The 23951-nt window shown below is 41.8% G+C and overlaps 1 protein-coding gene across 13 annotated transcripts in view; it reads right to left on the bottom strand.

The window, feature by feature from the left end:
• Window positions 1–23951, bottom strand: part of LOC110485894 (protein cordon-bleu) — a 60778-nt gene that overhangs the window by 30511 nt on the left and 6316 nt on the right. For 3 of the 13 annotated variants that reach the window (XM_036944436.2, XM_036944441.2, XM_090195357.1), the window contains exons 3-8: window positions 15267–15482; window positions 12119–12329; window positions 10137–10365; window positions 9164–9208; window positions 8516–8604; window positions 6436–6516 (exon numbers count right to left, since the gene is read on the bottom strand). In XM_036944436.2, the coding sequence (XP_036800331.2) occupies window positions 6436–6516; window positions 8516–8604; window positions 9164–9208; window positions 10137–10365; window positions 12119–12329; window positions 15267–15482 (871 nt within the window). Of the gene's footprint in view, window positions 1–6435; window positions 6517–8515; window positions 8605–9163; window positions 9209–10136; window positions 10366–12118; window positions 12330–15266; window positions 15483–16496; window positions 16621–23951 lie in introns of all 13 variants that reach the window. The other 10 variants (XM_090195319.1, XM_090195328.1, XM_036944451.2 and 7 more) reach the window with 7 other exon arrangements.

Raw genomic sequence — 23951 nt, 5'->3', positions numbered from 1 at the left:
CCTGTAATTTTCATCATAGGTACACTTCAACTATGACAGACAAAATGAGATGGTGGAAAATAAGTATTTGGTCAAAAACAAAAGTTTCTCAATACTTTGTTATATACCCTTTGTTGGCAATGACAGAGGTCAAATGTTTTCTGTAAGTCTTCAAGGTTTTCACACACTGTTGCTGTGTTTTTGGCCCATTCCTCCATGCAGATCTCCTCGAGAGCAGTGATGTTTTGGGGCTGTTGCTGGGCAACACGGACTTTCAACTCCCTCCAAAGATTTTCTATGGGATCTGGAAATCTGGAGACTGGCTAGGCCACTCCAGGACCTTGAAATGCTTCTTACGAAGCCACGTTTCATCTTCAATGCCCTTGCTGATGGTAGGCTTTGTTACTTTGGTCCCAGCTCTCTGCAGGTCATTCACTAGGTCCCCCCGTGTGGTTCTGGGATTTTTGCTCACCGTTCTTGTGATCATTTTGACCCCACAGGGTGAGATCTTGCGTGGAGCCCCAGATCGAGGGAGATTATCAGTGGTCTTGTATGTCTTCCATTTCCTAATAATTGCTCCCACAGTCGATTTCTTCAAACCAAGCTGCTTACCTATTGCAGATTCAGTCTTCCCAGCCTGGTCTACAATTTTGTTTCTGGTGTCCTTTGACAGCTCTTTGGTCTTGGCCATAGTGGAGTTTGGAGTGTGACTGTTTGAGGTTGTGGACAGGTGTCTTTTATAATGATAACAAGTTCAAACAGGTGCCATTAATACAGGTAACGAGTGGAGGACAGAGGAGCCTCTTAAAGAAGAAGGTCTGTGAGAGCCAGAAATCTTGCTTGTTTGTAGGTGACCAAATACATATTTTCCACCATAATTTGCAAATAAATTAATAGAAAATCCTACAACTTAGGACACTACTGACTCTGAAAAACACCAAAAGAAAGAAGCCCAGGGTCCCTGCTCATCTGCGTGAAAGTGCCTTAAGCATGCTGCAAGGATGCATGAAGGCTGCAGATCGGTGCATCACACCTGCAGGACAGGTACAGGATGGCAACAACAATTGTCCGAGTTACACCAGAAGCACACAATCTCTCCATCAGTGCTCAGACTGTCCGAAATAGGCTGATAGAGGCTAGACTGAGGGCTTGTAGACCTGTTGTAAGGCAGGTCCTCACCAGACATCACTGGCAATAATGTCGGCTATGGGCACAAATCCACCGTAGCTGGACCAGACAGGACTGGCAAAAAGTGCTCATCACTGACAAGTCGCGGTTTTGTCTCACCAGGTGCGATGGTCAGATTCGCATTTAGCGTCGAAGGAATGAGCGTTACACCGAGGCCTGTACTCTGGAGCGGGATTGATTTGGAGGTGGAGGGTCCGTCATGGTCTGGGGCGGTGTGTCACAGCATCATCGGACTGAGCTTGTCATTGCAGGCAATCTCAACACTGTGCGTTACAGGGAAGACATCCTCCTCATGTGGTACTCTTCCTGCAGGCTCATCCTGACATGACCCTCCAGCATGACAATGCCACCAGCCATACTGCTCGTTCTGTGCGTGATTTCCTGCAAGAAAGGAATCTCAGTGTTCTGCCATGGCCAGCGAAGAGCCCGGATCTCAATCCCATTGAGCACGTCTGGGACCTGTTGGATCGGAGGGTGAGGGCTAGGGCCATTCACCCCAGAAATGTCCTGGAACTTGCAGGTGCCTTGGTGGAAGAGTGGGGTAACATCTCACGGCAAGAACTGGCAAATCTGGTGCAGTCCATTAGGAGGAGATGCACTGCAGTACTTACTACAGCTGGTGGCCACACCAGATACTGACGGTTACTTTTTATTTTGACCCCCCCTTTGTTCAGGGACACATTATTCCATTTCTGTTAGTCACATGTCTGTGGACCTTGTTCAGTTTATGTCTCAGTTGTTGAATCTTATGTTCATACAAATATGTACATGTTAAGTTTGCTGAAAATAAACGCAGTTGACAGTGAAAGGATGTTTCTTTTTTACATGTACAGTATGTATATGCAAATATTACAGTAAATCCAAAGCCTCAATCTTCTGCCGATTGATCCCATGCCACAAGAGAGAAAGGGCAGAGATAAAACCTGAAATGCATTTTTAGAAATCAGACAGCCTTCAGCAGGGACTGGGGAGTGATTCTTGGCCAGCGGCCAACCCTCTCCTCCCCGGATGAACTTTTCACACTGCGCTAATGTGTTCATGGAGACCTTCTCAAATGAAAGTGAGTGTGGCTAAATTGTTAATATTCCAGCTCACTGAGAGTCCCTCAGTACATCCACTGCATGTTCAATTATGAAAGACCAATAAAAAACATGAGCTGGCACACACCCAGAAAAAATGTTTTGTGTGGAGGTGCTGACTAACGGCAAATAAACTATCAAAATAAAGAGTCGCACACTCCATATATAAACTCCCAGTAATTCACCAACGTTTCAGCATCACTGTGCCTTCTTCAGGATAAATACTTGAACCCGGTTGGTTATGTTGACAAACAGTGCAAGTAGTGCAACCAATGACAATAGTGAGAGGTGTGTCATAATGAATAAGTTAATTAGAATGAATTGAGAGAAACTGTTAAAAAAAAACAATAGTTTATGGCATATTAAATATATTCGGCTATTGTTATCATATGCCAACATAATTGAATATTGCACATAATGTTAGCATCAACATACATTGTTTAATTCAATTTCACATATTTCATTGTTTCCCATTTCATTTGTATTTGTTACATGTCATTTTTTGGTTCAACCTTAATGCATAGTATGCACCGTCAACAGGGGGAATAAGCTGTAGAAAGAATATATCAATTTAGAAGACTTGTTCATAAGAAAGATCTGAGATTAAAGTCAATATCCAGGCCACTAGGGATCAATGTTTTTAGATAGGATATCCAGTAAGCCTCCCTTTGTAGTAGTAGGATCTCCATGTTACCTCCTCTCCTTGGTAGAGCAACCTGCTCAATGCCTGTGTATTTGAGGGAGGAGTGAGGCTAAACTGTTAATATCCCAGCTCTCGGAGAGTCCCTCAGTACATCCACTGCATGTTCAATTATGAAAGACCAACACAAACACACATTCCAAATTTAGGGAGAGACTATGGCAACTTTCAATTGGGATCCGTGCTGTTGTTGTACTCAGCTGTTGGAACGGAATGTTCCATGCAGGGAATTGCCATGAATTCGTAGCATACGTTATGTAATCTTAAATCAGTTACAGACCAGAGCCAAAAAAGCTGGTCTTGGGTCTTTCTTTGTTATTAAAGTTTGGGAAAAGTTCACCTGAACATCTGTAATTACATGCTGGAGGCAATCTGAAAGCTAACCACAATGCCCATCACTCATGCATATCCAAGGTGGAAATGCATTTTAAGTGGAGTGCTCACTGCCAAGACTAGAGACAGATAGAACCGAACATGGCCATCTATGATGATTTAGAGGCAGCAACACGCCCTTATTGTCCTCTCCAAAGACAAAATGTGATCTGAAATAGTACCATTCTGTACAACAAAAAATAACTCTGGGAAAACAGACAGGATCATTTCTGGCATGCCTTAGCATCTCTAGAACTGTGTCTCATAAAGCAAAGCAATATCGTTTTCATTCCTTTAGATCATACACCATGTACACAGTCCTCAACATATCTTCCCATCAGTTTGTCCCAATGTACTGTTCTATTCCAGTCTGTGTTATGAGCAGTCCTTAACATATCTTCATCAGTTTGTCCAATGTACTGTTCTATTCCAGTCTGTGTTATGAGCAGTCCTTAACATATCTTCATCAGTTTGTCCAATGTACTGTTCTATTCCAGTCTGTGTTATGAGCAGTCCTTAACATATCTTCATCAGTTTGTCCAATGTACTGTTCTATTCCAGTCTGTGTTATGAGCAGTCCTTAACATATCTTCATCAGTTTGTCCAATGTACTGTTCTATTCCAGTCTGTGTTATGAGCAGTCCTTAACATATCTTCATCAGTTTGTCCAATGTACTGTTCTATTCCAGTCTGTGTTATGAGCAGTCCTTAACATATCTTCATCAGTTTGTCCAATGTACTGTTCTATTCCAGTCTGTGTTATGAGCAGTCCTTAACATATCTTCATCAGTTTGTCCAATGTACTGTTCTATTCCAGTCTGTGTTATGAGCAGTCCTTAACATATCTTCATCAGTTTGTCCAATGTACTGTTCTATTCCAGTCTGTGTTATGAGCAGTCCTCAACATATCTTCATCAGTTTGTCCAATGTACTGTTCTATTCCAGTCTGTGTTATGAGCAGTCCTTAACATATCTTCATCAGTTTGTCCAATGTACTGTTCTATTCCAGTCTGTGTTATGAGCAGTCCTTAACATATCTTCATCAGTTTGTCCAATGTACTGTTCTATTCCAGTCTGTGTTATGAGCAGTCCTTAACATATCTTCATCAGTTTGTCCAATGTACTGTTCTATTCCAGTCTGTGTTATGAGCAGTCCTTAACATATCTTCATCAGTTTGTCCAATGTACTGTTCTATTCCAGTCTGTGTTATGAGCAGTCCTTAACATATCTTCATCAGTTTGTCCAATGTACTGTTCTATTCCAGTCTGTGTTATGAGCAGTCCTTAACATATCTTCATCAGTTTGTCCAATGTACTGTTCTATTCCAGTCTGTGTTATGAGCAGTCCTTAACATATCTTCATCAGTTTGTCCAATGTACTGTTCTATTCCAGTCTGTGTTATGAGCAGTCCTTAACATATCTTCATCAGTTTGTCCAATGTACTGTTCTATTCCAGTCTGTGTTATGAGCAGTCCTTAACATATCTTCATCAGTTTGTCCAATGTACTGTTCTATTCCAGTCTGTGTTATGAGCAGTCCTTAACATATCTTCATCAGTTTGTCCAATGTACTGTTCTATTCCAGTCTGTGTTATGAGCAGTCCTTAACATATCTTCATCAGTTTGTCCAATGTACTGTTCTATTCCAGTCTGTGTTATGAGCAGTCCTCAACATATCTTCATCAGTTTGTCCAATGTACTGTTCTATTCCAGTCTGTGTTATGAGCAGTCCTTAACATATCTTCATCAGTTTGTCCAATGTACTGTTCTATTCCAGTCTGTGTTATGAGCAGTCCTTAACATATCTTCATCAGTTTGTCCAATGTACTGTTCTATTCCAGTCTGTGTTATGAGCAGTCCTTAACATATCTTCATCAGTTTGTCCAATGTACTGTTCTATTCCAGTCTGTGTTATGAGCAGTCCTTAACATATCTTCATCAGTTTGTCCAATGTACTGTTCTATTCCAGTCTGTGTTATGAACAGTCCTCAACATATCTTCATCAGTTTGTCCAATGTACTGTTCTATTCCAGTCTGTGTTATGAACAGTCCTCAACATATCTTCCCATTTGTTTGGCCATTAGTGGTATCCAGATAGAGAAATGTTGCCAGGTATAGTATGATGATGTAACATAATCGCTAAGATTACAGGGTGTGTGTGTGTGTGTGTGTGCGCGCGCCCTGGGGCTTGACTCAAATGAGCAAGAGAGATCCACCAAGTTCTTATGGGAAATCCAATAAAATACCCATATTGAGTTGAGGTGTATCCCAGATGGATGCCGGTAATAGATTCCACTATAATTGTATAAAACTGATTAAATTACCTTCCAAACAGGTAGCCTGTTCAATGTTTGCTCTAATATAATAATGTTTTAGCACACATGCACACCACATTCAAAGAACTCCACGATGGAGTAGAAAATATTTCCAGGAAACCGGCCCTACTGCTGTAACTACTATGGTTTTACAAACTTACTATTAAATACATTATATATGTCACAGAGTAAAGCTGATCAAATAATAAGAAATCATTCAAGGCTTTAATTTACTTCAGGTTGACTTGCTACAGAAACTTTAAATCCGTCAAGGTACTGTAATTGACTGAGGGGAATCAGAAGACGTGGGCAGCTTGTCAAGTCTGCCCTCTAGTGGTATATGAGCAGAACAACATACAATCAGCTGTATCGAGAGGAGGCACAGGCTGAAAAGTAGGGTTGCAAAATAATGGTAGCTTTCCCAAAATTCCTAGGTTTTTCATAAATCCTTGTTGGAGAGTTCTGGATTTCCTGCTTATTCCCTCCTGATTCTTTGAATTGTACAACCAAGATTTCTGGAAAAACTGGGAATTCTGGGATAGTTATGGGAATTTTGCAACGCTAGTGAAAAGAAAACCAAAGTTGAGCTCATGTGCTCTAATTTTTGGGGGGCATAAAACGTTATCTGTTGCAAGGTGGTGGGTTTTGGAAAATCTACAATAGAATAGTACTCAAGAGCATTTATTTTCTGCTAAATTAATGAGATTGCACTTATTGAATGAGATTTGAGTATTGAAAGAAAATATAATGCAAGATATCAAGTAACACACCCAGACATTTCAATGGGGTTAGTAGTACTTACATTGTAGTGTTTTTCAGTATTTTGAGTAATATTATTATCATCAAGACCATCCATGTCCATAGTAGGCGACTGTTCTTCAGTCTGAAATGGAATGTACAGCTAACATGCATGACATCAGAATGCAACTACAATATAAGCATGAGATGTAGTTATTCCAGTTATTTGAAAGATGATAGCAGTACTCCTACAGCTCTAGGGTTAAAAAAACCTTTCCACAGGGACAGTAAAATCTACAAGACTCATTATGCGAAAGTATTCGGCCCCCTTGAACTTTGCTACCTTTTGCCACATTTCAGGCTTCAAACATAAAGATATAAAACTGTATTTTTTTGTGAAGAATCAACAACAAGTGGGACACAATCATGAAGTGGAACGACATTTATTGGATATTTTAAACTTTTTTAACAAATCAAAAACTGAAAAATTGGGCGTGCAAAATTATTCAGCCCCCTTAAGTTAATACTTTGTAGCGCCACCTTTTGCTGCGATTACAGCTGTAAGTCGCTTGGGGTATGTCTATCAGTTTTGCACATCGAGAGACTGAAATGTTTTCCCATTCCTCCTTGCAAAACAGCTCGAGCTCAGTGAGGTTGGATGGAGAGCATTTGTGAACAGCAGTTTTCAGTTCTTTCCACATATTCTCGATTGGATTCAGGTCTGGACTTTGACTTGGCCATTCTAACACCTGGATATGTTTATTTTTGAACCATTCCATTGTAGATTTTGCTTTATGTTTTGGATCATTGTCTTGTTGGAAGACAAATCTCCGTCCCAGTCTCAGGTCTTTTGCAGACTCCATCAGGTTTTCTTCCAGAATGGTCCTGTATTTGGCTCCATCCATCTTCCCATCAATTTTAACCATCTTCCATGTCCCTGCTGAAGAAAAGCAGGCCCAAACCATGATGCTGCCACCACCATGTTTGACAGTGGGGATGGTGTGTTCAGCTGTGTTGCTTTTACGCCAAACATAACGTTTTGCATAGTTGCCAAAAAGTTCAATTTTGGTTTCATCTGACCAGAGCACCTTCTTCCACATGTTTGGTGTGTCTCCCAGGTGGCTTGTGGCAAACTTTAAACAACACTTGTTATGGATATCTTTAAGAAATGGCTTTCTTCTTGCCACTCTTCCATAAAGGCCAGATTTGTGCAATATACGACTGATTGTTGTCCTATGGACAGTCTCCCACCTCAGCTGTAGATCTCTGCAGTTCATCCAGAGTGATCATGGGCCTCTTGGCTGCATCTCTGATCAGTCTTCTCCTTGTATGAGCTGAAAGTTTAGAGGGACGGCCAGGTCTTGGTAGATTTGCAGTGGTCTGATACTCCTTCCATTTCAATATTATCGCTTGCACAGTGCTCCTTGGGATATTTAAAGCTTGGGAAATCTTTTTGTATCCAAATCCGGCTTTAAACTTCTTCACAACAGTATCTCGGACCTGCCTGGTGTGTTCCTTGTTCTTCATGATGCTCTCTGCGCTTTTAACGGACCTCTGAGACTATCACAGTGCAGGTGCATTTATACAGAGACTTGATTACACACAGGTGGATTGTATTTATCATCATTAGTCATTTAGGTCAACATTGGATCATTCAGAGATCCTCACTGAACTTCTGGAGAGAGTTTGCTGCACTGAAAGTAAAGGGGCTGAATAATTTTGCACGCCCAATTTTTCAGTTTTTGATTTGTTAAAAAAGTTTGAAATATCCAATAAATGTCGTTCCACTTCATGATTGTGTCCCACTTGTTGTTGATTCATCACAAAAAAATACAGTTTTATATCTTTATGTTTGAAGCCTGAAATGTGGCAAAAGGTCGCAAAGTTCAAGGGGGCCGAATACTTTCGCAAGGCACTGTATGTTGAGCTCAAGAATAACAGTAGCTATTTAAGTAGAAGATTTAAGACAGAAAAAAATATTCTTCTTTTTCCTGCATTTGAACATACATTAGTAGTAAGTCAACAGTTTGAAGTCAGCTGCAGACACACACTCTATGTTCTAGATGGTATTATGGTGTTAAGTTAGCCAAGCCAATGGGCTAATTGTCACTCTGTTGGAACACAAGCGAACTGTGCCGTCTTACCTTTGATTTCCTTCTGTTGAACTTTAAGAATCCGAGCAGGCCTTTCTTCTCGGCCCCACCGACACTTGAGGTGTTGGAACGGAAGTATTCTAACAATGAATGGACAGACAATAGGTTTCAGTTCACTCCGAAATGAAAGGGTTGGCTCACTGAGCTAAAAATAAAAGTTCTTCATTCATGCAGTTCATTCATTAACCAATGGGATTAAATAAACCACAGCTAGAACTATACTACATTATGCAAGTCATGGCAGTTATTAAAAGTTTAACTCAAGCATACAACAAAAATGATTACCCATAAACACACTCTCAAGCCTCTATCTACAATCAGGCAGTTTCAACAGTAGATGGCACTACAACTCAACCTTTCCAATATGACAGTGCATCTATTCTTCAACCTCTGAAAATAAATCTAACAAACAGTCATAACACACTGTAAGCCAGAAGGAAAGGGAAATAATATTGACTGTATCTTATATTGGATCTAAGATATGTAAAACAAGCAAACGAAACACGAGAGATTGTCCCATGAGGAGAAAAGGAACGGCAAAGTGGGGTTAATGTGACTGTACAAGTGACTGTTAAGCTACAGGTAATGTCAGTACAGCATTGTGGATGGGAACAAGAAGCAGCATTCAGACAGTAATACCTGAGTAATTTAGAGCAGGTGCAGAAGACATTTTAGGTTGACGAACTGGAAACAAATCACAGGATTTCAACAACATTAAGGGTCCTTGTTGCAATGCAGACTATCCTTAACTACACAAGATTCTGTCTTTAGCAAAACTATACATCATGTCCTATGTCATTGGCTATGCAATCCCCCACCCCTCCCACCCCTGCCTACCCCTGCCTAAACGAGGGAAACAGTGAAACTACCAACACCACTGTCTATGGTATTTGACAAGTGCCTCTAGTTTAACTCAAGCATCAGTACATCTCACTAGGCTTTGTAGGTAGTGTTCCAATGACTAACCGTCTATATTGCCTCTCTAGGGGCAGAGTCATAGGGGGCAGAGTACACATACTGGAGGGCATGTGCTTATCGAAGCTCATTTAACCAAATATGTAAACACAAGCTCACTTATTTATTCTGCAGCGCCACCGTGATAAGATGAACTAGCCCAGACTGAATTACATCCCATGTAAACATTACAGGCGCAGATGTAGCTAGCTGCAGTAAGAAAGTAATGCATGGTACTTTGATTCAAAACAATCTCACGTGTAAGTGCTGTTTATAGATGCAGTCAGGGTGTAAAAGCGTGACAGAAAACGGAGAGAGCTCAAATTAAATATACGATTAAACAGGTTGAGAAGAATAAGAGGAACAGTAATAGTTTGTTAACAGAGATAGGTTGGTACAGTTAGCCTGATCTCAGATCTATTTGTGCTACAATGTCAACTCCTTAACATTTCAAACTTGATTTGATCTGGGACCAGGTTAACACTGCAGATATCATGTGAGGACATGGAATAGCCTGGTCCCAGATCTGTTTGTGCCGTCTTGTCAACTCCTATAATCATTGTCGTACCGTAGGATGACCATAGGAATTGGCAAGAAATATGCCACCATTCTATAGGAAGAGGTGGAGGGAGATGGGGGTATAAGGTGGTTTATTTACCAATAGACTGGTCCAGTACGTACAGCTCTCTGATTCCTAGCTCGCTCAGACACTTGTCTAGCTCCAGCTCATGGTTGCTGACATTGTCCTTCAGCAGCAGGACATGGGCCGGGTCAAAGTCACACTTCTCACAGATGGCTGGCACCAAGCTCCCTAGGGGCACCAGGGGACTCACCCTCACCACCGCCTTCTGGCTCCTGTGGTAGTTCACCACCAGACGCACCGTTTTCTTTACAGGGAAGACAGAGTGACTTTAGTGCCAATGGATGGATAGAGTATTAAAGAGTATTAGAGAACCTCCTAGGTTCAAATAGTGTTTGTTTGACCTTGAGCTTGCCTGCAATCATGCCGATCTGGCACTTCAGGCAGGCTCAATCAAATGCTCAAAGTATTTGAAATAAAACGTTCAATTTGAACCCATGTCTAAGTTCAGTAATTAAATGGGACTTGATGGTAAAGATCTCAGCAGTACACATTCAATGGGAAAAACTAGGGTGGAAAATATTGAGAGAGACAAAAAAAAGGTTTGTGTCAGAATCATAGGATAAACCATGATTAACTAAAAACTTCACTCCACCTCACTTAAAAAGAGGTTATGCTTTACTTTCAGCTTTTCCCTTAGAACGTAGACATTTGTTGACAGGCCTAGGAGAGTAGGGGGGGGTGAGACTGGGGCTCATTCAAGACTAGCACTCTAAGGTAACTGAGGCCCGGAGCCAAGTCGAGGCCTGACAGAGAGGGCCTGTGTGTGGGCAGCCACTGCCTGGTCAGTCCCAGGGTGTTTGGTGTACCTATAGAGAGGGATCACAACAACAGAGCCAGCAGCACTAAGAGGGTTGAGGTGGTTGTTATGAAGAACACAGGATGAATCCCAAATGGCACACTATATAGTGCATTATTTTGAACAAGGTCCCATAGGGATCTGGTCAAAAGTAGTGCACTATATAAAACGTAGGGTGCCATTTGGGACAAACAACAAAAGATACTGTTATCATGGAGGCCATGACGGTCACACACCAGTACACAATGTACAGACTTCAAGACTCTCCTTCTGAAAACATCATGTCAAACACTTACCAGTCAAGGGTGTGTAACAATCACAAACACAACTGTTTTTGTGTGTGGCTCTTTGCTAATATTTACTGAAGCAAATTATTTTAAAAAAGGGGTTTATACTGTACATGCTTATTACAAATCATAAAATCCACTACAACCACATCATAATGCATTATACCTGTTGGCTTTAAGTAAAATGTTACCCACAATGTTGATGACTCAGAGTGAAATAGTGCCAGACTATGGCCATCAGCCAAAGGGAGGTCAAAGGGAGATAGGGGGAGCAGGGCCAGTGAGGCCTGAGAGTAGAGTAGAAATAATGCATGGTAACTAAAGGTAAGGCACTCATGAAAAATTCACATGCTAGGTAAGTAGGAGGAGACTAGGAGACACTGGAGACAGAGAGAGAAGACACTCAATCAGCCACCGAGAGCCGGTAATAATCCCACTGGTTTAGAGACTGGCTCTACAACACCTGCTGCCTACCTTAGCATGAGCCCTTTTTGGTTTTTGTGGTCTTTCCTGCTGCAACGATTTAGTGTCAAAAGGTAAAGAAGGGCGATCGCACGGTTACATAGACAATCATTCATCACCTTTCCCAGGTGTCAAAGGTTAGGTTCAATGAATGCTGAAAACATCTTATTCATTGTATCCCAAAAACAGTCAACAATACCCATCCGTGCACTACAACAGCAAAAGGCCCAGACCAGAACAAACTCATTTCCAATAACTTCATGAAGTGCAACATACATGTGCATTCATGGAAGGCTAAACAGAGGATAACTATGAATCCTCAAGTTACAATAAACACAGCTCATTTCTTATTAACAGTCACATTGCAGCTACATATCCTCAATCAGTAGAACAGTATCAAACAAACACACACAGATCTCTCTATATCAGGGTCAGGATCAGTAGGTACTCACCTCTGGCACTTTAGGCGGAGGTTTCCGCACCACTTTGTCCTGCAACACTTTCTCCCTGATGCTTATGGCAACAACGTCCAGGGACCCCAGCAGGCTGTTGGGTTTGAAGGCTAGGGACAGGCCCTCGCTGGACAGCAGCTCCAGGGTGTGATAGGCTGGGTTCAGGTGGTACCGGCTGCACAGATCCACCAACAGGTCCATGAGCGCCTTGCTGCACAGAGAGGTGAAAGCAGCACAGGAAGCCAGGCTGAGTCACAGACAGGAAGCCAGGTGGAAGTAGAGTCACAGGCTCGTCAGAGTAGAGTAGAGAGTAGCGGGACAGAATAGACCAAGGTAAGTCCCTATTCTCTAGTTAGCGCACTTCTTTGACCAAGGACCACTACTTTTGACAAGACCGCTATGGGCTCTGGTCAAAAGTAGTGCACTATATAGGGAATAGGGTGTCGTTTGGGATGTGACCTGACTGACAGATAGGGTTACCTCCTTTAGCTCCAATAGGAATACCTGTAATTACACTCATGCCACTCGGCTTACAGCATTAGATAAGCCTGCAAATTGGTACATAAAAGGCTGATTTAATGATCTGAACTCAGTGACATGTTAAATGAATTAGAAAGTTTAATTAATTACAGATAGGAAATCTAGCCTTAGTCAATTGACAATAAAATACCCATCTGGTCTACTTATAATATATGTATGCAGGGAAGGAAATTAAGCTAGCCTGAGGCTAGTACTTTGCAAATAGGGCTAGTAGAAAATGTGCCAAACTAGCCCGTCAGGCGAGTGGCATTTTGTATTTCAAATATCAAATGGCACAGATTTGGCTAGAATAATGTAACCTGGGCTAGTAAAAATTGTAGTCTACTAGCCTGACTGGCCAGTGTCCTAAATCATTCACTTGAGAATATAGAATATCTTAATCAATACTGATACAATGTTCTGTTTTTGAGCGTCATATGAAGTCCCATGTCATGGAATGCAGAACGTCAACTGACGAGGTGTGACTGTCAACCCAGGACAGAGAGAAACTCAAGGATGCTTTCTACTGCCTGCTGGGAGAAGACAGTTCATATGACCAAACTGCTAAAGGGCTGCTCTGAACAACCAACTCGTAATGACCATAGAAAAGTTTGCTCATCGCAAGTCTTACAACTGCATCATAATGCATTACACATTAGCTGTAGGATGGAGAGTTATGGTTCGTTCGAAAATAACAATGTATTCATTTATACTACAACTTTCTTCTTAGAATAGCAATGAGGCTTTGACAAGACACTGGAAACACAACACATTGACCTGTATTCCCTATCATAATGAAAACAGTGTGACAAAACCCTTACACATAATGGAGAGGATGTTGTCTGACTGCTTCCTGCACACATGAACCAGGTGATTACAATACATTTATGACACCTGGATGAAACTCCCTTGGGTTTTATCATGCACTGAGACAGCAAAACGAATTTCCCATAAATCAAATGACAGTCAGACACACTTCATTTGGATTGTCCAGATTTCACATCTGTAAATGCTCTACAGATGGTCGTACTATCAACAAACTATCTGTTGATAAGCAACTGTATGCTAAGGTTACGGTTAGGGTTAGGTTTAGAATAAGGGTAGAGTTTAAGGTTAAGATAAGGTTTAAGGTTAGGGCTAGAGATGTGAGATGTGATTTCTGCTCAGTAATGTGTGAATCTATATTGAACAAAAATATAAATGCAACAATTTAAAAGATTTTACTGAGTTACAGTTCATATAAGGAAATGGATGTGGATCAGAAAACCAGTCAGGATCTGGTATGACCACCATTTGCCTCATGCAACGCGACACATCTCCTTCACATAGAGTTGATCAGGCTGTTGATTGTGACCTGTGGAATGTTGTCCCACTCCTCTTCAACGGCTGTGCGAAGTTGCTGGATATTGGCGGGAACGCTGTCATTCAAGTCGATCCAGAGCATCCCAAACAATGGGTGACATATCTGGTGAGTATGCAGGCCATGGAAGAACTGGGACATTTTCAGCTTCCAAGAATTGTGTACAGATCCTTGCTGAAACATGAGGTGATGGTGGCGGATGAATGGCATGACAATGGGCCTCAAGATCAAGACAATCCCGCAGGTGATCTCAAGACCATCCCAAAGAAGCCGGATGTGGAGGTCATGGACTGGCGTGGTTACATGTGGTCTGCGGTTTTGAGGCTGGTTGGTTGAACTGTCAAATTCTCTAAAACGACATTGGAGGTGCCTTATGGTAGAGAAATGAACATTCAATTCCCTTGGCAACAGCTCTAATGGACATTCCTGCAGTCAGTATGCCAATTACACGCTCCATCAAAACTTGGAGCCATCTATGACATTGTGTTGTGTGATAAACCTGCACATTTTAGAGTGGCCTTTTATTGTCCCCAGCATCAGCTACTTCATATGCCACACCTGTCATGTGGATGGATTATCATGTGGATGGATTATCTTTACAAAGGAGAAATGCTCACTAAGTGACACAATTTGAAAGTAATAAGCTTTCTGTTCGAATTAGAATTTTGTTTAGTATTAGATAACTAGTTGAATTGTTACTGATAGTCTAAAGATGGACTATCCAAATGAAGTGTTACCCAAATTACTTGGCAAAGAGCATCACTTAGAGTAAAAGACAATGGAAAAGACGGCCCCAAGTGAGAGAGATGACGACCACTGTACGAGCCTGATCCCAGATCAGTTCTCTGTCCAGAGCAGTTGGCAAGACTTCAGACAGACCTGGAATCACTGTCCTATATAGGTTTACAAAAAATACTGTTAGAACCTCTCACATGCCACTCATTAACAGAAGCCCTTGTCTTGTTTTCTGCATGAAGTCCTGGAGTCCTGGATGGCCTAGTCTGATTCACTCACTGCTCCAGCAGAAAAAGAGAGAGACCCTCATTAAGGCCAGAGAGGCTCTGGCCGGTCAGCTTCTCACAAAATGTACACACACACACACACACACACACACAGATTCTGGGAAACTGAGGGAACCTTGAAAAGGCCTCTCCGATCAGATACCAAAGGCCACATCCACATACATAACAGAGTCTGTGAATTGAGGGTCGAAGGGTTCATGTGTACGTGTGCATATGCATGTGACGAGTGTGTGGTGTTGCCTGTCACCTGCCGTCCACTGTGCTGCTGGTCTGGTAGCCTTGAGGCAGAGTGATGTGGAGGTCTACGCTGGTCCTCATCATGTTCTCCTTGGTGTCCATCACCATGCTGCCCATACTGCCCTGCGCTGAGCCTCCCCCATCAGGCACTGCGTTACGGAAGATTCTCCTGGGGGCGGGCTCGGGGGCCAGGGGTGGAGGGGGGGCTCGGGACTTCATCCTCTTCCTGAGGGATGGACAGAGGTTAGGCATAAGGTTAGGGATACGGCTAAGTTTAGTTTTATAATCAGATATCTTAGAGCGAAATTGTCATTTGCAGATTGGCCGGATTGTGGCAACTTAATTAATTTCTCTATGTTGTTTTGTTTTCTCCCAGAAAAGGCAGTCCGGTCATCATGGTGATTCCAAGGGAAATAGAATAGACAAGACTTTGAAAAACATTGCTGTTTTGCACTGGGATAGGTGACAACGAACATAACAAAGGCAACTTGAAATGGCAATGACATTCTGTCTTTCAGTGAGATTACATAAACAAGTCTGTCTCCAGACATGCAATGGTTGTTTATTGGTTGGCAGGGTCACAGTGGTCCGTGTTGTGATATACCATTCAAATCTGACACCAAGGACTTTCCGTATCATGATTGGTTCATTATTATAAAAACTTGATGCAGTGATCTTATTTTAGAAATATAAAAAAGGGGCGGTGCTCTACAAGCCTCTGGGTTTTTAACCCCTCCTGCACATGCTCTTTTCCTTTGCCTTTTAAACCTTTATCATATTGTTTTGTAGTTTCTTGTGTGCAAATAAATAAATCAAACAATTATTTTATACAGCATAGAGATGTAACCATCTAAACACACAAGGATAAAGATAACCAGCATGCATTGCAATTCATCCAAACTCATGTTTGTCATTATACTGTATAATGCTTCAATATATAAATAGGCATAAGGCGGCAGCTCTACACTGCACCAAAATACATGGCACTAACTGCACTGATGGCAGGACTTTGAAAGAAGATTATGTAAATCATTAGTGGTCCTAACTTTCACTACACCTGACTATGTATTTGACACGTGTCAGGAACAAATTGTAGCCTTGTCTCAGCACACACCATTATCTCGACTATAATATACAGTTTACAATGATTAATGCCTTTTCCCTTCTAGGTATGTTTAATAGCTACACACTTTCTCCCTTCTGAGCAAACAACAGTATGAGATAAATCTGCACCACTCACGTCAAGTCAGTCCTTGGGCTTTTTGATTAAGCGTTCTATATATCAGTCCATGTTTATAAATCCTTCCCAAGGCCTGGGGTTACAGGGAAAAGGGCTCTTCTAGGAGCCTCGAAGACAACTTGTTCTGTGAAGGTGGAGAGTAGGCGTGCATGTGAACATTCAACAAACTACCGTGCTTAGACTCTAACCTCACCTAAGTTAATTATTAATAACTAAGTCCGGCATCTATCCACAGCCCCAGAAGAATTGAACCATTGAACCACAATTGTTCAAAACAAAAACACCAGAGAGAGGGCGATGAAATGAAAAGAACTTCATGATCAAAAACAGTGTACTGCAGTATACCACTATGAATGGGTCAGGGAGACTGCACCTGTGTGTTTGATATTGGGACAACAACTCGTACACCTCCGCTCGAGACTGAGATCGTAGCATGCCCTTGTCTCCAGAGTCAGCCAACGCACACAACTCGTACACCTCTGCTCGAGACTGAGATCTTAGCATGCCCTTGTCTCCAGAGTCAGCCAACGCACACAACTCGTACACCTCCGCTCGAGACTGAGATCGTAGCATGCCCTTGTCTCCAGAGTCAGCCAACGCACACAACTCGTACACCTCTGCTCGAGACTGAGATCGTAGCATGCCCTTGTCTCCAGAGTCATCCAACGCACACAACTCGTACACCTCTGCTCGAGACTGAGATCTTAGCATGCCCTTGTCTCCAGAGTCAGCCAACGCACACAACTCGTACACCTCTGCTCGAGACTGAGATCTTAGCATGCCCTTGTCTCCAGAGTCAGCCAACGCACACAACTCGTACACCTCTGCTCGAGACTGAGATCGTAGCATGCCCTTGTCTCCAGAGTCAGCCAACGCACACAACTCGTACACCTCTGCTCGAGACAGATCGTACCAGAGTCAGCCAACGCACACACACGCGCGCACACACACACACACACACACACACACACACACACGCGCGCGCGCTTTTGGGCGATGAGAGAATCTCCTAAAGAGAGAAGAAAACTCAGTTCCTGAGCTGGGCAGTAAGTGCAGTTTCCTGAGTGACTGGGTTACAAATGGACCTTTCACAGAACCACTCAGTCCGCTCTCTCCACTTCATTGGCCAGTTGTGAAAGGAATCAACCCGAGATATTATTTTTTAATTGAACACACAATCCAATGGAAACACATACAAGAATTTGTTGAACGACTGTGAGAAGGTCACTTCTGGTGACTTTTTTTAAAGGACATTGTACTCCAAAATACATGAACATTAAATGATGTTCTCTTCCTTTGAAACAAATCTGTAAATCAAGGACAGTTTCATTTTATCACCAGACAATTCTATATTAACCCTAACTGGGTACAGATGTCAATTCAGTGTCTATTCCACGTTGGTTCAACGTCATTTCATTTAAATTATGTGGAAACAACGTTGATTCAACCAGTGTGCCCAAAGCGCGCCTCGGCAAAATAAAACAAATACTAATAATAATTAAAGGTTAAAAATGTTTTTTGAAGTAGTGGCAATGATTTAGTAAATCCAGTGCCTTCAGAAAGTATTCACACCCCTTTACTTTTCCACAATTTTGGGTGTTTGGTTCCTGTTTGGTGCCCAAATTTAAAATGGATTCAATTGAGATCTTGTGTCTACACACAATACCTCATAAAGTCAAAGTGCAATGTTGATTGTAGAACAAGTCATAAAAAAAATGTAAAGCTGAAATGTCTTAAGTCAATAAGTATTCAACCCCTTTGTTATGTCAAGCCTAAATAAGTTCAGGAGTAAAAATGTGCTTCACAAGTCACATAATAAATGTTGCATGGACTCATTCCATATTCAATATGGTGGTTAAGATGATTTCTTAATGACTACCCAATCTCTGTACCCCACACATACAATTATCTGTAAGGTCCCTGAATCAAGTAGTGAATTTCAAGCACAGACTCAACCACAAAGAACACACAAAGTGTGGCAAAGAAATGAACATTTTGTTCTGAATACAAAACATAATGTTTGGAGCAAATCCAATACAACACATCACTGAGTATCACTCTTCATATTTTCAAGCATGGTGGTGGCTGCATCATAATATGGGTATGCTTGTCATCGGCAAGGGTTAGGCTAAATCTACACTGGAGTTGCATACCACCACGACATGATATGTTCCTGAGTGACCCGGTTACAGTTTTGGCTTAAATCAGCTTGGAAATCTATAGCAAGACTTGAAAATGGCTGTCTAGCAACCATCAACAATCCATTTCAATAATGTTTTAAAGAATAATGGGCAAATATTGTCCAGTCCAGGTGGGCAAAGCTCTTAGAGACTTACCCCCAAAGACTCACAGCTGTAATCATTGCAGGATTACATTGCAGTAGGGTTTGTCATAGATAGTTACAGTATGATATGGTCAACAACACCACCCCACAGTACAGCACAGGGCACTACAGTAGGGAGTATCCAGTGACTAACCAACCAGCTAGGTGTTGAGAGGAGTGGCCTACTACTGCTATAAACCTAACCTAGCTGTTTAGACCCAGTGGGAGTGTGTAAGTAACACAACAAGCCCCACAGCACAGGAACCGCAGTAGCTGTAGGGTATCTAGCTAACCAGTGAATAGGTACTACTTCTACAATCTGACCTGGTAGTTTGTTACCCTGGTGTTGTGTTAGACTGATTACGAGATTAGTCTCTGTGTGCATGGGACTGTTCACATTCCAAGGCCCAAATAAGACTCTGCTCCACTCTAGGCAACTATCCAGTTAGAATAAGTCAACCCCTCTGTGCTCTTTCTGCCACAGGGCTCAAGTTCATATCAATAATGCTCTCTGTTGTATTTGACAACAATAAAGGAAGCAGTGAGTCAGTCAGCGATACAACTCACTCTGCAAGGAAAGACTGATAAGAGCTTGTACTGTATGAGGTTCATAAGTTATCCTGACAAAATAATTCCCTGGGTCTTATTAAAATAGTGGAATATGTTAGTGGAGTTTTGGACTGTAGTTTTGGCCTGATGAAGAAAGACGTACACAATGACAACCTGTCATTTTAGAAGTTGAAGGTAGGGGCAACACTAGCTGCATCCCAAATGGCACCCTAATCTGTATATGGTGCATCACTTTTGAGCAGAGCCCTACAGGCCCTGGTCAATCTAATGCAGTGCACTATAAAGTGAATAGTGCGCCATTTGGGACGTAGAGACTGTGCTGAGAGACACCTGTCATGGCCGTTCTATGCAGCACAATGGGATTAGACCCAAACAATGGGAGCACTATCCTTTAAAAAGTAGACACTGCATTTAGGCATACTATGGAGTAATAAAACAAAAAAGTGACCCATTTCACTCCAACAGACATGTATTTTACTGACCATAATTAGCATATGAAATACCTGCATATTATTAGTAACTACATACTATACTACATATGAACTAGGATCATATTGGAACATTCACACAGTACACAAATAGTAGTAAGGTAAAGGAAAATCTCCTGATATTATAGTGCTTTTCTTAGCATACAATAACATGAAGGAACTGATCAAAAAATAAACATTGAAGATTTGATTTAAATGTTTTTATTAATAATATGAAAGGAGAAATAGGAGAATAAACAAGTAAATATCAGGAAATATAATACTTATTCGGATAATTATATAGTTCATCCATTGTTCTCATTGTCTGCTAAAGCAGCTTGATCTGGTTTTAGAAATCTTTGGCCATCTCATTTGGGATCTTTCAATACCACAACAGACTAGCTATTGATTAAGGACTGAGGAAGAAAAAAAAAATCTGCCTTCATTTGGAGGGTGTCCAAGTGCTGAGAGAGAAAGAAAGAGAGACTGTCAGCACACATCAATGAGAGACTGTGGATTGCTACTAGTGTTCCCATAGACTTCCAGTAATTGAGCCAACGACTATCTACATGTATTTAAAAGCACATCTCGGCAGAAATATATATATATTTTTTTTAGAAGAAGAAGAAGAAGAAGAAGAAGAAGAAGAAGAAGAAGAAGAAGAAGAAGAAGAAGAAGAAGAAGAAGAAGAAGAAGAAGAAGAAGAAGAAGAAGAAGAAGAAGAAGAAGAAGAAGAAGAAGAAGAAGAAGAAGAAGAAGAAGAAGAAGAAGAAGAAGAAGAAGAAGAAGAAGAAGAAGAAGAAGAAGAAGAAGAAGAAGAAGAAGAAGAAGAAGAAGAAGAAGAAGAAGAAGAAGAAGAAGAAGAAGAAGAAAAATATATATATATATATATATATATATATATATTTTATAAAGCCTCCTGAGTGGCAGAGTGGTCTAAGGCACTGCTTCGCGGTGCTTGAGGAGTCACTACAGACCCGAGTTCAATCCCATGCCATGACGCAGCCGGATGCAACCGGGAGACAAATGAGGCGGCACATAATTGTCCCAGCTTCGCCCGGGATAGGGAAGGGTTTGGCCTGCTGGGATGTCCTTGTCCCATTGTGCTCTGGTGATTCCTGTGGAGGGCTGGGCGCATGCACACGGACATCGGTCGCCAGTTGTATGGTGATTCCTCTGACACATTGGTGTGGCTGGCTTCCGGGTTACGAGAGCAGTGTGTCAAGAAGCAGTGCGGCTTGGCAGGGTCGCGTTTCGGAGGACGCATGGCTCTTGACCATCGCCTCTCCTGAGTCCATATGGGATATATATTTCTGAGTAATTACTTTTGAACGGTAGTATGTATTGTGTGTGTATATATGTATATACACACAGACACACACACACACACACACACACACACACAATACCAGTCAAAAGTTTGGACACACCTACTCATTCAAATGTTTTTGTTTATTTTTACTATTTTCTACATTGTAGAATAACAGTGAATACATCAAAACCAAGTGAAGCTGGTTGAGATAATGCCAAGAGTGTGCAAAGCTTTCATCAAGGCAAAGGGTGGCTACTTTGAAGAATCTCAAATATATTTTGATTTGTTTAACACTTTTTTGGTTACTACATGATTCCATGTGTTATTTCATAGTTTTGATGTTATTCTACAATGTTATTCTAGAAAATAGTAAAAATAAAGAAAACCCTGGAATGAGTAGGTGTGTCCAAACTTTTGGCTGGTACTGTGTGTGTGCATATATATATACAAAATATTTTTTGCAGCAGTTGCAACAATTTAGAGCCACCTCTGCTAAAATAATATAGGGGAAACACTACCTTGAGAAGCTCTTTAACCCTTCCACACGTTAGAACTAATGCTATTCTTGTCGGTTGTCACTTGAGTTTCCCCCCTATTGAGCAGAGGACAGACAGTGAATACCCTCACCCTCAGCCACTCCACAGAGCAACAATGGCAGCATGCTCTCGGGGAGCCATGTGTTCTCATAGCAACCTATATTTACACCACTAGAGAGGAGAGAGAGAAAGAGAGAGAAAGAGAGAGAAAGAGAGAGAAAGAGAGAGAAAGAGAGAGAGAGAGAGAGAGACTTGCTCTCTATTTGGTAGCAGCTGGGTATTTATGACTGATAGAAGTATCCTGCAAAAAGTGAATGACCCACATGCATCTAGGGGACATTTGAGCTCCACAGAGGCATTTGTTTGCAGTTGCTGAGAGCATGCAGCTTCCTAATTCAGCATATGCCCTGACTCTCAAATGACAAACCACTCGAAGGGGTAGACTAAAGCCCACCCTGTTTTATTGCTGAGACGGCAAGGTCTTCATTGGCTTTCTGATGATAACAACCTGGCCTGTGCTCTCTGAAGTGTCCATTTAAAACTATTTGGCTCTACTACAATACAATACCCAGTTCTCTGAGCACAGTAACACGGAAAACACCAACAGGTAGCCTAAAGTCAAATCAGTATAATAAAAAAATGTACCAAGAACTAGATCATGAAGGTTGTATTGGTTTTTAAATGAAAACATAAGCCCACGAATATTTTCATATATTTGCCTTGCTGTTTTCATTATTATTTACCTTTATTTAACCAGGTAGGCAAGTTGAGAACAAGTTCTCATTTACAATTGCGACCTGGCCAAGATAAAGCAAAGCAGTTCGACAGATACAACAACACAGAGTTACACATGGAGTAAAACAAACATACAGTCAATAATAAAGTATAAACAAGTCTATATACAATGTGAGCAAATGAGGTGAGAAGGGAGGTAAAGGCAAAAAAGGCCTTGGTGGCAAGGTAAATACAATATAGCAAGTAAAACACTGGAATGGTAGTTTTGCAATGGAAGAATGTGCAAAGTAGAAATAAAAATAATGGGGTGCAAAGGAGCAAAATAAATAAATAAATTAAATACAGTTGGGAAAGAGGTAGTTGATAGGGCTAAATTATAGGTGGGCTATGTACAGGTGCAGTAATCTGTGAGCTGCTCTGACAGTTGGTGCTTAAAGCTAGTGAGGGAGATAAGTGTTTCCAGTTTCAGAGATTTTTTCTATGTTCTATATTATGTTGAGGTTATGGTTCACGGTGTATCTGAAGTTTTTGGGGGTGTATTATTTTTGTTGCGTATAGATTTAAAATGTTTCTCCTTTCAGATAATGATAGCGGGTGAGTCACTATGGAGGCCTATGTGGATGTTTCGGTTGTAGACTATGTAGAGGATGTATTCCGTTCCAGTCCAGAGCACTCCAACATCAGACTCTCCTCCCCCCCATGGCCTCTTCCCAAATGCCATGCTCTATCATTACCCACCCACACACGCTACACCATGTTCAGAATACTCCAGCTCTGCTAGCCTCGAACCATTACACACCATGCTCAGAATACTCCAGCTCTGCTAGCCTCGTACCATTACACACCATGCTCAGAATACTCCAGCTCTGCTAGCCTCGAACCATTACACACCATGCTCAGAATACTCCAGCTCTGCTAGCCTCGAACCATTACACACCATGCTCAGAATACTCCAGCTCTGCTAGCCTCGTACCATTACACACCATGCTCAGAATACTCCAGCTCTGCTAGCCTCGAACCATTACACACCATGCTCAGAATACTCCAGCTCTGCTAGCCTCGAACCATTACACACCATGCTCAGAATACTCCAGCTCTGCTAGCCTCGTACCATTACACACCATGCTCAGAATACTCCAGCTCTGCTAGCCTCGAACCATTACACACCATGCTCAGAATACTCCAGCTCTGCTAGCCTTGTACCATTACACACCATGCTCAGAATACTCCAGCTCTGCTAGCCTCGAACCATTACACACCATGCTCAGAATACTCCAGCTCTGCTAGCCTCGTACCATTACACACCATGCTCAGAATACTCCAGCTCTGCTAGCCTCGAACCATTACACACCATGCTCAGAATACTCCAGCTCTGCTAGCCTCGAACCATTACACACCATGCTCAGAATACTCCAGCTCTGCTAGCCTCGTACCATTACACACCATGCTCAGAATACTCCAGCTCTGCTAGCCTCGAACCATTACACACCATGCTCAGAATACTCCAGCTCT

This window comes from Oncorhynchus mykiss, chromosome 2 (assembly GCF_057628025.1).
Source record: "Oncorhynchus mykiss isolate SJ-2025 chromosome 2, ASM5762802v1, whole genome shotgun sequence".
Taxonomy (NCBI): domain Eukaryota; kingdom Metazoa; phylum Chordata; class Actinopteri; order Salmoniformes; family Salmonidae; genus Oncorhynchus; species Oncorhynchus mykiss.
This window is presented reverse-complemented; position numbering and strand designations above follow the sequence as displayed.